The sequence below is a fragment of the Vulpes lagopus genome, chromosome 8 (genome assembly GCF_018345385.1).
Source record: "Vulpes lagopus strain Blue_001 chromosome 8, ASM1834538v1, whole genome shotgun sequence".
NCBI lineage: Eukaryota > Metazoa > Chordata > Mammalia > Carnivora > Canidae > Vulpes > Vulpes lagopus.
The window spans coordinates 125,528,427-125,545,450 of NC_054831.1; the positions used below are offsets into that span (position 1 = coordinate 125,528,427).

Consider the following 17,024-nt stretch of genomic DNA (forward strand, 5'->3'; position numbering starts at 1 on the left):
AGAAGCGAGCAAGAGGTGGTGGTGGGGGGAGCTGCCCCAGCAGCAGGGAGAGGTGGGCATCCGCCCGCCAGAACCCCAGACAGTCACAGTGATATCCGATACCCTGAAGTGGGGGACACAGAGGGTCTGGGTTAGCACCCTCACTCTGAGAAGCAGGCACCTGGGGGCCCAGGACCCACTGAGGACTCGGCCCTCAAGGGGGGGTGGGCAAACGCGCTGGCTAGCAGACACCAGCCTAGCAGCTTAAGACAGGAAACCATCTGACAGGAAGCACCGAGTGCCAGCCCCCTGTGGGGCCCCGGAGTAGTGGGGGGCAGGCCGGGGAGATGGAGTTAATCTTTAGAGCATCAGGGCGGCTCCTTCCAGAAGGTGACCTTGTGTGCTAGGACAGCTGCCACCCGTGCGGGGCGGCTTTGGGGCACAAAGGGCGGCTGGCTGGGCCAAGGCTGGCCAGTTCGTAGGCAACCAGCCAGTGCCTTCCCTGTGGCTCACTCTGCTGTTCCCCCCAGGGGCCCGTGCTCCCCTCTTAATCCCTTCCTTCCTTTTGCATCTTGGGTTCTGGAAAACAGGTGAGTGACAGACGACAGGCTGGTTCAGGCTGCCCCCCTGGGGCCACCTGCAGCCGGGCTCCTTCCCACTGGTCAGTCTCCCATGGACAAAGGGGAAGGTCCTGGGATGGGCCGTCTCTGCCTCTCCCTCCCCAGCTAGACCGGATAGCCACGGCACATCCGCCTCCCTGCCTCCTTCCGCACAGAGATTTCGGATTACGTGTGAGTAGGAGCGCATTTACGCGGAGATTAGCGTTGACCGGGATAAGGCCATCTTACCTGTGGCTTGGACTGGGGGTCCCGTGGGTACTCCAGAACCCTTACACTACCACTGTCACAGCTCACATAACACCCTGACCCCCTTCCTTTGGCCCAGGAGAGCTGAGTGCACCCCTGTGGCCTCCCTGCTCCTGATGCCTCCCGTAGTGGCTCGCCCTGATTTGCAGGGGCTGGAACACTGAATTCGGAGCCACTTTCAACTCGCTTCTTTGGCTGCCTGTGCTTTCGACAAGCCAGAGCCAGAAAGGCCATATGGACCTTTGGTGTCCTCCATGTGTTTTCTCATCCCTGGGCCTTCTGAACCCTGAGGAAGGAAGGGGCCCTTAGAAGAGCATCATGGGACACTTAACATGTCCCAGGGTGCCAGGGTCTCTCTTGGAACTTACAGAGGACAGGGGTCATTTTATAACTAAAGTGTTTATTTCCATTCAATTCACTAACCGATTGTTCTGCTCAGGTGCCTGCATTTGCTCACAGGAGGGAGTTTGTGGCCAGACCCCCTGGCTGATGGTCTTCCCCTCTGGCTAAGACCTTCAGACCTGGGCGAAGGTGGGGGAGGGTGGTGTGGTGTGGGAGAGAACACACTTTCTCCTGAGTGGAGGAAAGAGCGCCTGCACATGTCTCTGAGGGTGACACTCCGGAGGGCTGGGATATCACAGTGAATGATCCGGGGCCCAGCTTAGGCTCCCAGAGGCGAAACTGGGTTCTGGCCATCTGAGGGCACTCAGGAACCTCGAAGGGGCCTATTTGCCTGGGAAGCACTGGACAGATTGGGGCAAGGGGGTGGAGAAGTGGACGAAGGTGTGTGGTCCTGCAGCCTTAGGGCGCGCTTCCTTCTCAATCTGGTGCTTTCAAAAGCAGTCCTGGGTGGGGGCTCCTCCACCCGGCCCCTCATCCTCCCAAACCTCACTCAGTCTCTGAAAGGCCCAGATGGCCCCGTGGCAGTTGGCTTTGGTGAGGCCTGGTGGCAGGGAGGCGGGGGGATCTCTCTGCAGGGGGAGGAGGGAGGAGCATCAATGAAGACCATATAAAAAAATCCAGAAATGTGCATATAAAATCTCGCCCTTGGTGTATTGCCTAAGTCAGTAAGCAGAAAGCACCTTCTTGGAGAAGGATCAAGTCCTCAAAAGGTAGGAAATGTCAAAGTGTCACTTCATTGTCATAAAAAAAAAACCCGACAAACAAACCCCCCAAACCAAATCCACCCCTTGACCAAAATACCCCCGAGTCCACGAATTGCTGTAAACAAACCCAAATGCAGGAGCAATCCTCAGTGGCAGTCGTAGCTGATGGCGGACACCGCAGCAACAGGCCTCCGGGCAGGGGCTGCCGGGCACCGCGTGGGAGATAGGGACGCGGAGCTGCAGTCTTGGGGGGCGGTCATCCTCAGGAAGGCTGACCCTTCCAGTGTCCCCATGGTCTCCCAGACTGAGGAGGACAAAAGCCTCCTTTCAGCCCCATGAGCCGACAGGAGAAAGAAGTCTTTTTTTCATTGGAGTTTCTAAAAGATTCTCCAAAGACAGATAAATTCTTCTGTGTGCCCAGTGGCAGCGGGAATGGATTATTTCCCCCGCGTGGTTCCTGTGGCGGCTGCCCATCCGCCCGCCTGCCCCGTCTGCCTGGCGTGTGGCTGTTGCCCGAGGCCTGGAAGAGCAGCCCAGGGACGGGAGAGAAGGGTGGCCCCTGTCTCTCCCTTCACATTGGTTTTCCTGAAAGTGTTTCTTGGCTCTGGCCAGGTCGCCTTCCCAGAGGGAGTTGGAGAAAAACTGCTTTTGGTCTCCAATTGGGACAAATCGCGTGGATCTCCCAAGCCCTTTTGTTTTGTTTTGTCTTGTTTCCCTAAGAACAATGATCGCTTTCCTTATGAGAATCCTCTTTAAAAAATATTCCTTGTATTTCCCGCCCCCTCCCAGGATCTGTTTTCTTTTGTCCCCGTTCCCTTTTTTCCATCATTTGAGTTGCACATATTCTTGGTGACGTCTCATGGCTGGAGCGCTGCTCGGTTCTTCCTGCTGCCCGTGGCCTCCTGGCAGGTGGCTGACCCTGCGGTGGACGTGGACGGAGAACCAGGGGGCCGGCATGTGGGGCGGTGGGGCGGGGGGGTCTGGAGGAAGAGGTGAGCCGAGGCAGGTGAACGTCAAACCTCCACAGATTGGATCTGGTTCATCTGTGCCCGCATCACCTGGATACTGTTCAGGATTTTTTTCTGGTGGCCAGCCAAGGTGACCCCAACCCGGAGAATGTCCCTTTGGGAGAGAAGCATGTGTGTTAGGGAAATGTGGGGGTGGGGACTCTGGGCCAGGTGGAGAGCTGTCTGGACTTCTCCAGGGGGTTCCTGCTGAAGAGAGCAAGTGGAGGGGGGGTGAGGGGGTGGATTCCCGGTGTCAGAGTGACGAGTGGGGGAGTCAGGACACTCGGGTACACAGGTCTCCTTGGTTATAGGGAAGGGGAAGAGAACTTGCATTTATGAAGTACCCGGTCACTTTACATCCCTTTGGTCTTCCTTACAACCTCCAGTTTACAGAAGAAAACTGGGTCTCGGGGAGGTTCTGATTTGCTCACAGTCACAGGCAGACCTGGGTGTTGATCTGAATGCGACTCCGAAGTTGGCCATCTGGCCCCTTGGTCCCACACATCCCTGCTGGGACACTATCTATTCCTCACCCTCTAGAGCCCCCTGCTTGGTGGGACGGGGGGTGGTGGGGAGCAGTATTGATAATTGTGGGTGGAGGCAGCCAGGCACTTACTCCATCATCATCTGTGATACGACATCGAAGGAGGTGAAGCCTGCGTTGGCGAAGCTCTCCTTGTACTGCCCCATCTTAATAGCCTCCAGCCACTCATCCACCGTGTTAAAGCTGGTGTAGTCGGGGATCGTGCGGTCCAGCAGCGGCAGGTTGATTCTGGGGGCGGGGGTGGACAACAGAGATAGTTAGGGCAGGTGCTGGGACGGGGGCGAGGGTAACCATGGGTGGGGGCACATCTGCAGGCTTTGTACCTGCCTGTGTGTATCCATCTGCAGGGACAAAGGTGAGTGTAAATGCATGCATTTCTGTGTGAGAGTGGGGGTGAGTTTGCACCTATGTACATGAGCCCACATATGTGTGTGAGTATGTGAGAGCGAGTGTGTGTGCGGAACTCAACACTGAGGCCACCTGGAAAGTCCAGGGATGCCTCTGAAGGGACTGCTGGGGGGCGGGACCACAGTAGTGAGGAGAGAGATCCTTCTCCAAGCCTCTGACTTTCAGGAGGAGGGAGTTTGGCCGGACTAAGTGTGTTCCTGTTCGCTGTTTCCTCCAACCTTCTCCAGCTTGGGTGTGCTGTAGGAAGCTGTGAGTTGCACCTCCAAAGTCTAGACAAGGCTGGCGGTGCTCATGGGAGCTGGCCAGGAGGGAAATGGACCTCATGGGGCTCAAAGCTCAGAGTCAGGAGTGGCTGACACAGGGTCATGGTGGGGAACGACAGGAGAGGCAAGTGCAAACTGTCGGCCACAAAAACTTGGCAGGTGAAGGACTTGGGTCCAAAGAGTCTTGGGACAAAGCCAGCCCTAGGCCCGGAGGACACCTGGCTGGATGTCCCCCAGAAACTCTGCGTGATAGGGTTCCGGAGATAAAGAGTGTGCACGGCCAGGAGAGATGGGAGTCTGGGACAGCCACTCAGGTGAGGCAGTGGTGGTCTCAGCTCTGATGGGAGCATGCCCGGGGACCACTGGGAAAAGGCAAGCCTCAGGGTCACTGGAGCTAACACTTGTCCAGCGGAGCCAGTCTCTGTGATTTGGGGGATGATGACCAAGCATGGGCCTGTGTGTGTGGTCCGTATTTCTGGACGTGGGTGTTGTGGGTGCCAAGGGAGTGTAGGCTCGAGGGCCGGAGAATGGGTGTGTATCCATGTGTGTGGGAGCATAAGCATGAGCTTTTGTGCCTAATGGTGTGTAGGATTGTATTTGTGTACACGTGTGTGCATGCAGGTGCGCGGCTGTACTGAGGAGGACGCAAATATAAGTAAGAGAGGGTCCAGGCTGGAGTGCGAAGGTAGCTAAGAAGGAAACCTGGTGACCAGTATATCTGTTTGCCAACCAAGACGTCTGGCAATTTTTCTTAAATGCTCTCCTCTCTGGCCATGCTTTAAAAAGTCCTTTCTTTACCACCACTACCATGTTCTTCTCTTCTCTGTCCTGGGCTCCTCGTACCCCAAGGCAGGGAAAATGCCCAGTGAACTCTAGCTCTGGCCTTCCCTGAGCACAAGCTGCACTGCACAGCATCTGCCTGAAGCAGGGGGAGCCCGGGGTGGGTGGGGGTGTGCAGGGTGGATCTGGAGAGAGGAAGGGCTGGCTGGGGACGGGGTGGTGGGAGACGTACTGGGAGGAGGGGGCAGGGCCAGACCAGAGCCGTACCCAGAGGAGAGGGGTGCCATGGCTTTGAGGCTGTTGGGGTTTCGGATCATCTTGTCCAGCGTGTTGACAATCTGGCCGAACTTGGGCCGGTGGTTGCGGTCCTTCTGCCAGCAGTCTAGCATGAGCTGGTGCAGGGCGCTTGGGCAATCCATGGGTGGCGGCAGCCGATAGTCCTGCTCTATGGCGTTAATTACCTGGGAACAACACGGGGCAGAGTGGCGTTGGGTGGGTACTACCTCATATGTGCCCCACTCTGCCGCCCTCTGTAGCGCAGGACCCTCCAGTGGGCCACATTTTCCTTCTCCTTTCTGAGGCTCCTCCTTGGCTTTGGTGGCCCTGAGGACTGCTCTCTCTGGCCCTTCACCCCAGGGTGACAATCATTGCCATTTATCACTCCAGGTGAGAGATGTCTCCCAGGCCAGGCCCCACGGCATGGCTCACACTGCCCCACCCGGCCCCTCTGATCCGTCCTGCCACTCGGCCCACATTCACCTTCCTCAGCTGGACTTTGGTCCCCGCCCCGCCCCCACTTAAGAAGCTCCTTCAATTCCTCCCTCTTCTGTGGTGTTGCAAATCAAAATGCATAGGGTTGGCTTTCAAACACTTCGTTATTGAACCTTATCGACCTTTCTGATCATCTTTCCTCTCTACTGCTCCCCAGCAGGATCCCTCAGCATCCCGCCTTCGGGCCTTTGCACAGGCTATTCTTCGCATTTGAAGTCCTCATGTCTCCAAGTCCTACTGCTGTGGGTCCCACCTGTTCTATGAAGACTTCCTGACTGATCTTGCCTCAACACCTACAGGACTTGACACCTGTCCTCTCCGATTTAACATCTGATTGTAAAGTTCCTGAAATAATTGTGTCATCTCCTCCCCTCCCTGCCCATTACAAGGAAAACATCTCAGGGCAGATACGGTCTCATTCGGGGTTGGCCACAAGGTGAACGCATCTTGAAGATTTGCTGAATTGTGGATGTGTAGGCCTTTCCTACTCTTGACCCCTGGAGAGTCCAGGATCCTATGCAGACATTTGAATTGGGCTAGGCCTGGCCACCTTGGATACTTACATCCTGGTTGGTCATGTCCCAGTAGGGTCGTTCCCCGTAGGACATCACCTCCCACATGACGATACCATAGCTCCACACATCACTGGCTGAGGTGAACTTCCGGTACTGGATGGCTTCTGGGGCCGTCCAGCGGATGGGGATCTTCCCACCCTGGGGAACAGAATGAGGAGGGTTAATGGGAGGGAGGCTGACCTGTCTCGCCTCTGCTCTCAACACTGCGCTTCACCCTATGCCCTGTGCTGTACTAATCACATGAAGTGCCACATTCTTTCTCGAACGCACCATGTTGCTTCAGGCCTCGGGAATTTGCACAGGCTGTTCCCCTCGCACAAAATGCCTTTTCTCACTCTGCCATCTGGAAACCTCTTCTCATCCTTTGAGTATCTCAGAAAACCTTTCCCTAAGTCCCAAAGAGTTGCTTACTCTTTTTAATCTTACAACTGCGTCCCATATCTCCCCATCTAGGAGGTGCCTCCCATACAGAGCAGTCCTCAAATCAGTCACCTGTGTGCTTGGCTCTTCTTGTATTATCTCTGAGCTCTTCAGGCAGGAGCTGTGTGTTATTCCTTTCTGTTTAAAACTCTTCAGCAGGAGAGAGTCCTGAGCTTAGGCATCAAGGGTCTCCACAATCAGCCCTGCCTGCCTCTCCCACGTTATTGTCACCACCTTCCCTCTGAAAGACTGTGTTCCAGTCACATCTTGCCTCAGGAACATGGCATCTGACAACCTTCCACGGGCCTTTCAGCTGTCGGCTCAGATGTCACCCCCTCTTTGCAAGCCTTCCTCGGCCTCCCAAGACTGATGTCCTGACTTATAGCTCTGTTCCTCCATGTTTCTCTGCACATCTGTGTCCCCCGCCAGCCTGTGAGCTCCAAGGAGGCAGAAACTGTGGTTTCTGTCTCTATGTCCTTAGGGCCCAGCACCATGCTTGGCATGAGCAGTTTTCGGTGAAAACATATTTTAGGGATAGATGGACATCTACATCTTCTTGCCTGGCACCATGACCCCACCGTTCTCTGCCTTTATCTTACCAGGGCGCTGGTGTAGGTGGGGTCTGAGGTATCATCCTCCAGAAAGCGTGAAAGCCCAAAGTCAGACACCTTGCAGACCAGGTTGCTGTTGACGAGGATGTTGCGAGCAGCTAGGTCACGGTGGACGTAGTTCATGTCTGCCAGGTACTTCATGCCGGCTGCGATGCCCCGTAGCATGCCCACTAGCTGGATGACTGTGAACTGCCCGTCATTTTGCTTTGGGAGAAGTGGAGAAAACATAGTCAACAGAAGGGCATGAATCAGAGCTCTGAATCATCCACACAAAGGGAAACCAGAGCAGGACGCTGCCACCCTGGCCTGATGCTCCCTGTGGGAAGGATTCAGATGCTGGGGGTGGGGTGGGGGTGCTCAGAGAGGCCTGCGAGAGGCCAATTTCAGGGTGGAGGAAAGAACATGGGCTTCAGAGTAGACCTAGCTGGTCTGACTCTGGCTCTGCCCTTTGCCCGCCGAGCAACCTTGGACAAGTGACATCTCTGTGTTAAATGGGGATAAGCTATACCCACCTCCCAGGGCTGTCTGGGTTGAATAAGAAGGTGCATGGAAGGTGCCTGGCACTTACTAGATGCTCAATAAATATTTGTTACATGGCAACTGGTCTAGCAGCATGCTTCTGTGTTCTTTTGTCCAGCTGGTGGACTGTGATCTCCTGGTGGGGGGAGTCTAGAAACTTTCCTCTCTTGACTTTGTGCTCCAGATTCCTTTCCCTAGCCCATATAGCTTTGGAGAAATCTAAAATCTGGTGAAAACCTGGACCAGGGTTCCAGAAACCAGGTTCCAGTCCTGGCTCTCACCTTGACCCTCCAGGCAAACTCTACCTGTCTTTGGGCCTCAGTGTTCTCTTGTGCATAATGAGAAGGCTGGCTAAGAGCACAGGTGGTAATAGATTTCAGGTTGCACGCCAACTCTGATGGACTGCGTGTGGTTTCCTAGATTGAAAAGGATTCTGAGATTGCTTCCTGGTTTAGTGGGGCAGACTTCTGGGATTGATTAGCAATGCCTGCCACGGGTAAGGGAAGAGCAAGAGGCAGCATGCAAGCCATTCCTGACTTAGATCTTTCCCCAAGACCCCATCAGGCTTTGGCACCATGAAGTTATGTCCACCACTCCTTTTCCACCCCATCTATGGGCCCCTGGCCCTCTTGGGTTCCCCTACCCGGAGGAAGGAGTCCAGAGAGCCGTTCTCCATGAACTCAGTGATGATCATCACAGGTGTGCTCTTTGTGACAACACCCTCCAGGTGGATGACGTTGGGATGGTCGAATTGGCCCATGATGGAGGCCTCGCTCAGGAAGTCCCGGCGCTGCTTCTCAGTATAGCCTGACTTGAGTGTCTTGATGGCTACAAAGATCTCTCTCTTGCCCGGCAGTTTTAGGTGGCCACTGCAAACCTCGCCAAACTCCCCTGGGACAAACACACACACACACCAAAAGAGGCAGGATGTCACTTGCCGGGTGGAAGTGCCACCTCCCACTGCTTGTAACCTCTACTCTTGGGTCCTGAAGGAAACTTTTTCTCCCCAGTGGTCAATACATCCTCTTAGACAAAGAACCCCTTTGTAGAAGGGGGGAGCCCAAAAAAGTCCCAGCCACCACTAGGAGGAAGAGTAAACTCTTCAGACCTGTCCCACTGCATGTCCAGCTGGTATTTGGCTGACGGGGTAAGGCTGTAGGGGAGCCAGAGAGAGGGAGAGAGGGATCTGGATGAGTTGCAGGGAGGACAGAGCACTAGACTGTGTTCAGAGAACGGGGTTCTAGACCTAGCCCAATCTCTGACATGATATGCAAGCTCCTTCCCAGCCCCGTGCCTCAGTTTCCTCATAGGTCGGTGAGGTGGTTTTACTGGATGACTTTTGAAGACTTTAATACCTTGGGTGTTCTAAACATTCAGGCCTTGGAGGAGTCTCTGAAGTGCCTGCCCCCCATCCCACCCTCTGCCCCAAGGGTACTCCCCACTCATGGCTGAGGCCATGGAACCTGGGAGAGCATCAGCCACCTACCTGCTCCAATCACCTGCTCAATTTTGACACAGGAGATGTCAATTTCCTTGGCAAACTCCCGCACTGCCTCATTGGGATCCTCATAGGTGAAAGGGTCGATGTAGATCTTCATGCCCGGGGTCACTGGGGGATAAGACCAGGCTTGGTCACATGCACAGACTCAAGATGTGGACAAATGGAAAGGTTAGAGCTAGTCCCTCGTGGAGGGAAATACACTCCCATGTGAACCCATAGAACTGGACAATCCTTTGCAGGTCACTTGACCTCTCTGGGCTTCGGTGAGCACTGGGCTGAGTAGAAAGGTGAGGAGACCACAAAGCTCAGCAGAGAGAACAAATAGGTCATAGCTCTTGTTACAACTCTGATTAGTAATGTCTTCCTAAGGGAGCTAAGGGACTATCAGGATTGATAAGCAATGTCTGTTATGGGTATGGGCACAAAAGGATAGATTGTGTAGGGGAATCAGGGGGTGCAAAGTAAAGGGAGGGAGTAAAGGGAGAGGGAGTCAAGAAGGAAGAGAGATTTGGGATAAAAATACAGAAAGAGTAGGCAATAGCTCATGTTCTTGGGTGTCTGCTAAGGAGATCTCCCTGTCTTTGAAGGCCTAATTTAAGCATCCTCTCCCTTTAGGAAACTTCTTGGCTATCTCAGCTCTCTCAGGCAGGCCCCAGGGACTGGAGGGGCTGCCCACTCACCAGGGCCTGAGGACCCATGGCTTCTGGGTCCACTTCCCAGGTCTCCCATTAGCTAAGTCTTAAACCTTTCTAGATCTCAAATTCCCTGGTGATCAACGTGAGGCTGGACATGGAGCATATTAATTGGATTCTTGATTTGATTGTACATTTTTTATTTGATGTAGAAATTAAGGATGTAACTTGGATGCCAAAAACCTAATTCTGACCCTAGCACTGAGCCAGCAAAATACTTGGAAGGAAAGGATGATCCATCCCACATTCTCCCTCCCAGATAACTGGTCTTCTGCTGCCCAGGCCTCCTCCTGGCTTCCCCAGCTCCCTGCCCACATTGTCCCATTGCTCTAGGAGCCGTGACTTTGGAGGCAGTAGCTCTAGGAGTAGGGAGCTGGAGTCCCTGGGCCATAGGAAGGCTTGACTGGGGAGTGGGGCCATCAGCCCTACTTGCCTGTGTGGCCTTGGACATGTTAGTTGACCACTCTCAGTTTCTGTTTCAGACATTCCGAGAACCTAAAGTTGGAACCTCTAACACACGAGTTGGCAAACTGGCCCACTGACCATTTTGTAAATAAAGTTTTATTAGAGCACAGCTGCCTGTATTCCTTTGCCTGTGGCTGCTTTCATGTTTCAGCAGCTGAGTTGGGTAGTTACAATAGAGATCATATGGCTATTGAAGCCTAAAATATTTACTCTCTGGTCCTTTTCAGAAAAGCAGCCAACTGCTGCTCTCATATATTAGGATTATTTTGGTCTAGCCCTTTATTTGATTAATTTATTATTAAAAAGATTTTATTTTTAATTAATCTCTACTCCCAACGTGGCGCTCGAACAAAGCTCTGCACACAGCATGCACCCCATGTCTGTAGAGCCAAGCAGAATCCAGGTGACAGAGATAAAAGAAGAATGACTGCAGCTACCCCTGACTGTGTCCTTTGTGCACCACACTGGGCAGGCTGCACCCAACAACTTGTGGAGGAAGGGATCATTATTTTCATTTCATGCATGAGGGAGCTGCAGCTCAGAGAGGCTGAGCAATCTGTCCAAGGCCACACAGCTGGCAAATGGCACAGCCAGGACTTGAAGCCAGGCCTGTCGGACTTGAGCCAAGGACCAATACTCTTAATCATGCTCATGGCCTCCTGCATGCAGTGCAACCAGATCTGGTCCATGCCTCCTCCTCCTGGACTGTTAAGCCATGACTCCTTCCCAAGTCAGCACTCCTCAGAGCAAGGACATTAGCTCCTGGGAGATGCTCCTGTGGTTCTTGGTGACTGGCTTATAGCCTCCCTCCAACAGAATTGGAGGAAACCCTTTCAGTTAGGCCAGCTGCAGAGGGGTGACGGGAACAGGTCAGCTCAGGGAGCTAAGGAGAAGCAGAGCAGGAGCTCAATGCTGAGTTGGGCACTGCCAACCGATCAGATGCCACCTGCAAGCCTTGGCCAGGAGGGCTCTCTGCTGCTTGCAGGACTAAGGCGAGTACCTTCACCTGGCATTCCACGCCTTCCCTGTTGGGCCCCAATGACAGTTGGGCCCCTGCCCCTCTACGTGCCAGCAAAAAGAATTATTCACCCAGACACACCTTAAAAATTTCTTGCCTTTGTGCTTTTGTTCATGTGGTTCCCTCCACCTAGAATACCCTTCTCTTCCTCTTTGTGTCCAGATCAAATGCCACCTCCTCTCTGAAGCCTGCCTGGATCCTTCCAGTGGAGATCCATGCTTTCCCTTTAGGCTCCTGAAGCCCTGTCTCTGTCTGCACCCACTCCTATGGCCCTGACATCTGTATGGCTCTCCTGTCTTGTATTGAGTCTCCCAGATACGCATGCCCACAGCCTCCTGCCACCCCTTTCTGGAACACTCTGCTGCCTGTAAGGGCTTGCTTCACACTCTCTCTCAGGGGGACAGAGGCTGTGTCTGTCTAGTTCACGCTAAATCCCAGAACCTGGCACATCGAGGATGCTCACAAGATGCTTGTTGAAAGAATAATAGCATTACCTATTGAAATGTCCTTTTTTTTCTCTTTCTGCCTGTTTGGGGTCATGAATACTTTTGAGAATCTGACAGAAGCTATGAATCTGCTCCTTAAAAAATTATTCACGTGTGTGTCACACTCCCAGATTCAGTATATAATTTTGGAATGTTCTCTGGCCCTTGAAGCTCTCAGGGTCTGTGAACCCCAAGTTAGGAGCCCTTGCTCTAGAATGTTTTCTCTATAAGTATGTGGAGGTGGTATTCAGTAGGTGCTTAATGTCCATGCTTCTGTGACCTCACTATTAATAACACAATCTACTTACAGTTCATTGTCAATCTACCAGCTGCCAGGCCCTGGTCTAGGTACTTTATAGGTATCAGTGCGATTAGCCCCCCTGACAACGCTACCTGGTAAATGCTATCATTAGGCTGAGTCTTATGAAATTGTTAGTATTTGACTGTTTCTGACCTACAAAAATGGCAATATCATTTCGCCCAACCTAATATTACCCTCATTGTTTGGATGAGGACACTGTGGCATAAGAAAGCTTAGATGACCTGCTCCAGGGGACGTGGGCAGAGCTGATAAGTGGCAGACATGGGGTCTGAATCCAGGTTGTGTGGCCGTGAGTCTACACTTTTAACTGCCAAACTTTCAACTGGGTGTGTCCCCATCCTATTTCCTGGGATGGAAGGGGAGCTCCTTGTAGCTGAGACTCGCTCAAGGTCCAGCTCCCAGGATGGATATTTGCTGTCTGGAGGCTGGATAAGGATCTCTACAGTCAGAGTCTTCAGAAAATACTGGCTGTTGATTGGATTGGCTTACCATTGTCAGGGCTACTACCTATTGTCCTGAACCCAAATGGGAAATTCAGGATGAAGGAGGGAAGAGGAATCAGATATTCAGACACCTGGTCTGAGTTCTAGATCTGCCAGTAATAACAGTCACAAATAAGCTGCTTTATGAGTTTGAATTGAGGATCAACCACGGTATTGATACAGCTGTGTGTCCTTGGGCAAGTTACTTAAGGTCTCTGTGCTTCACTTTTTTCATATATATATAATATATATATATATATAATCTCCATTATGTGTGTGTGTGTGTGTGTGTGTGTGTGTGTGTGTGTGTGTGTGTATACACATAATGGAGATAATTAACAGCAGCCACCTCATAAGGGGACTGCAAGGATTAAGTAGGAATCTTTTTAAAGGGCTTAATATAAAAGTTGGCGAATCAAAAACTCTGAATAATTGTTACCTGTTATAGAGAAGAGTTGGCTATTATTAAATATTATCAGGAAGCACTTTCATGTCCATTAATTCATTTAATCCTCACAATTCTGTGAAAGAAGCATCATTCTGGCTACTTCTCATGTAAAGATGCCAAGGTTCAGAGGGGTTCAACAACTCCCCCCAGGTCACATAGCTGGCCAGTGGTGGAGCAGGGATGAGAAACCAGGTTGGTCCCTCTGGGTCACATCCAAGTACCACAGACCTTGGTCCTCACTCAGCACCTGCTGAGTGATGGGACAGGTGTGCTGGTGAGGGTGACTTCAAGCCAGTCACACACATCTCTGGGCCTCGGTTTCCTCCTCTGTCCTGGCCACACAGGGTACCACAGGGCTGGCAGTGGGACCAGAGGGCTGGTGGGTGGGGGACCAGAGGGCTGGCAGTGCTTTGAAAACAAAAAACAAAAAAAACACCAAAGCCCTTTTTAGATGCAGAGAGTAGGAGCTTGACCTTGAGAACGTGTAGATCCACGAACAAATCCTGGGCTCTATTTTATTTTATTTTATTTTATTTATTTTTTTTTTTTAATTTTTATTTATTTATGATAGTCACAGAGAGAGAGAGAGAGAGGCAGAGACATAGGCAGAGGGAGAAGCAGGCTCCATGCACCGGGAGCCTGATGTGGGATTCGATCCCGGGTCTCCAGGATCGCGCCCTGGGCCAAAGGCAAGCGCCAAACCACTGCGCCACCCAGGGATCCCCCTGGGCTCTATTTTAAAAATAAATCCCTGCTGGGACGCCTGGGTGGCTCAGCAGTTGAGCATCTGCCTTTGGCTCAGGTTGTGATCCCTGAGTCCCGGGATCGAGTCCCACGTCGGGCTCCCTGCATGGAGCCTGCTTCTCCCTCTGCCTGTGTCTCTGCACCCCCCACTTTGTCTCTCATAATTAATAAATAAAATCTTAAAAAATAATAAATCCCTGCTGTCACTTATTTCCCTGTTCTCGATGGACAAGCTAAATAGTGATGCTCCCACATGGCTCCAGGTGACAGAGTCCGTGAGCCCACCTTATCCCAGCTTAGTTGGGTGTGGACAGCACGGTGTGGCGAGGAGTGTGGACCTCAGCTCCGGCCCCGAGCTGCTGTGTGACCTCTCTGGGCCTCGGTTCCCTCATCCTCAAAGTTGACAATTATAAGGATTGAATGAACTAATGCGTGTAAAGCATGAAAACAATTCTGGGCATACAGAACACACTCAATCCACCTGGCTCAATCTACAACCACGATTTTGCTACTTGGGGAAGAGGAGGGGGGGGGGCATGTAATTTGTGACTTTTACTTTTGACGTACTGGTGATTTTTAATTAACAGGTGATTTTTAATTTCCGTATAAAGTGTTTCACCTCTTTCTCAGGAGCCTTCCATCGCTTTTATGCTTAGAATATCAGTTAAATAGTTGCCTAAATTGTCTTCTGGAAATTTTAATGGTTTCATTATTTTTTTTTACATTTATGTCTTCCCTGGATTGTTCTGACAGCCACCTCACAGGTCTCCCTGCTGTCCTGCCTGGCACTCTCCAGCCCCTTCACTCCATTTTCCACACAGTGGCCAGAGAAGTTCTGTAAAAACTGGAACTCAGAGCCTTTCAGTCTTTGGTTCAGATCCTTCTAGAGGTTCTCTGTCTCACTCGGAAAGAAAAACCGAGGCCCCTGGCTGACAGGGATCTGCATGCTGTGGCCCTTACCTGCCCCTCCTGCCTCCTGAATCTGCTCTCTAGTCACACTAGCCTCTGGCTGTTCCTGAAAAGCCTCAGGGCCTTTGCACTGGCTGTCCCTTCTGTGCAGGAGGCTGTTCCCTTAGGTCTGTCCATGCAACTCCCTCCCCCAGCTCATTTGTGTCTTTGCTCAACTGAAACCCTCTCAGTGAGGCCAACCCCAGCTGCCCTACCTGAACAGACAGCCCTGACCTTGTAATTCTCAACCTATCACCCCATTCTACTTTGCCTTTTGCTGCAGTGCTTTCATCTTCTAGCACGCCAGATGCTTTTCTCATTTACTACCTGTATTTCTTTTGTCCCTCCCAGTAGAATAGAAGTTCTGCAAGGGTGAGGATATGTAGTTTGTTTACCTGTGTATCCCCAGCTACCTAAAACAGTGCCTGGCATACACAGCAGGTCACAAAGACCGTGTGACAAGTGAAGGGCTAGGCCGATGACCTCTCTTACCCAGTGGCATCCGAGAAGTGCTAGGATATCCCACGGAGGACAGCTTGAGAAGCCACATCGGACCCATGTGGAATTTGTTTGCTGAGTGAGTGGATGTGAGGGTGAAGGTTGCCCTGACACCCCCTACCCCCCCCCCCCACCCCACCTGCCCCATGTCGGTCTGCGAGGGTAAAATCGAGAGGAATCTATGCTCTGCTTTGGTCTCTGATGGGCCCCTTGAGAGAGGACATCCGCTCTGGGTGTGTGACACAAGTGTCTCAGCCGTGGTCTGAGATAGGATGGGACAGTGGGGGAAACAGAGGCACTGGGTGGGGGGAAGTGGCTACCAGAGAAGTCACCAGGGAGGAGTGACAGGGCCTGCTGCCTCCTGGGCTAGAGCCTGGAGTCCTCACCATCTCATTCAACTCATGGATTTATTGTGTGAGTACGTATCTAGTGTCCGCTAAGTGCTGGGCAGCGTGCTGGTGTTCGGGGGAAAGGGTGAGAGTCAGACACACTTTCAGGCCTTCAGGTGCTCCCACTATAATGTTGGGGAGACAAGGAAACGGCCACCACCATGCAGCCTGGTAAGGGGGTGCTGTGCAAGCATAGACGGGGCCCTAAAGCCAGGTTGGGGTGGGGTGCTCAGAGCGGTCTGTATACGCTGTGCCTGATGGAGAGGGAGAGTCACACAGGTAAAGAGAGGGCCAGGGATGCTCCAGGCAGAGGGGACGGCAGGTGCAGAGGCCAAGAGGGGAGAGTGAGCTTGGCCTACTCAGGGAAGAGCCTGACATTCACTCTGGCTTCAGCAAGGTGAGAGGTAGTAAGAGGGAGGATGGAGAGGTCGTCGGGGAACTGACAAGAGAGGGGTCCATGGATGCCGGCCCTGCTGGGGGGTACATACTGTGGCCACTGGTGTAGTGCTGCAGCTTGTCCGTGTACTCCGAGTCAGCACGCTCAAACCCCCGTCTTCTGGAACAAGAGCAAAGGGCTGGAGCCACCTGGAAGCCCCCGGGGAGCTGGGAGCCACAGTAGGTGATAGGGAGAGGGAGGGCAGGCCCTCAAAACCACACCCCTGCCAGAGGGCTCCCTGTCTGCCCCTGGCCTAGCAGCCTGACCTTTCCTAGCCACCTGCCCCCCAATCCTTCCCCACCTCTCCCACCTCGAATCCAGGCTCCCCATTGCCCCATCCTCTCTCTGGTCAAGCCCCTTTCAAAGTCATCTCCCATGGCCCCAGAAAGCCCAGGGGCTTCTGTCCATCTGACTTTATGGCTCAGTCTGTTCTAAAGTGGGGATCTAAGGAAGAAGAGAGTCTCTGCATTATGCCCAGCACAAGTCAGGGAACAGGTCCCACCTCCTGTCTCTTGTGCCAGCCACTTGGGATGCCCCTTCCCCCACTTTCTCCTATCCACATTCTCTGTTTCTCCTGCCACCAAAGCCAGGGAGGCTTATCTGAGCTCATCAACCTCCCCTCGGACCCTCCACTTGTAGCCCTAGTCATGCAGGGGCCTCAACTAGTGCAGAGAGTGGGGCGATCTGGACTTCCTTTCCATCATCCCCTTAGTCCCTGCAACCTGCCGACTGTTCTGAGACATTCCT

At 52.7% G+C, this 17,024-nt stretch overlaps 1 protein-coding gene across 4 annotated transcripts in view; it reads right to left on the reverse strand.

Annotated features, from left to right (window-relative positions):
* Positions 1-1,880: 1,880 nt before the first annotated feature.
* EPHB2 (EPH receptor B2) overlaps positions 1,881-17,024 on the reverse strand; it is a 185,033-nt gene continuing 169,889 nt past the window's right edge. For 3 of the 4 annotated variants that reach the window (XM_041764848.1, XM_041764846.1, XM_041764849.1), the window contains 8 exons: positions 16,330-16,397; positions 9,336-9,458; positions 8,493-8,740; positions 7,319-7,534; positions 6,288-6,437; positions 5,221-5,414; positions 3,575-3,730; positions 1,881-3,073 (listed from right to left, as the gene is read on the reverse strand). In XM_041764848.1, coding sequence (XP_041620782.1) covers positions 2,965-3,073; positions 3,575-3,730; positions 5,221-5,414; positions 6,288-6,437; positions 7,319-7,534; positions 8,493-8,740; positions 9,336-9,458; positions 16,330-16,397 — 1,264 coding nt within the window. In that variant the 3' untranslated portion in view covers positions 1,881-2,964. The remainder of the gene's footprint in view (positions 3,074-3,574; positions 3,731-5,220; positions 5,415-6,287; positions 6,438-7,318; positions 7,535-8,492; positions 8,741-9,335; positions 9,459-16,329; positions 16,398-17,024) is intronic. The other variant, XM_041764847.1, reaches the window with a different exon arrangement.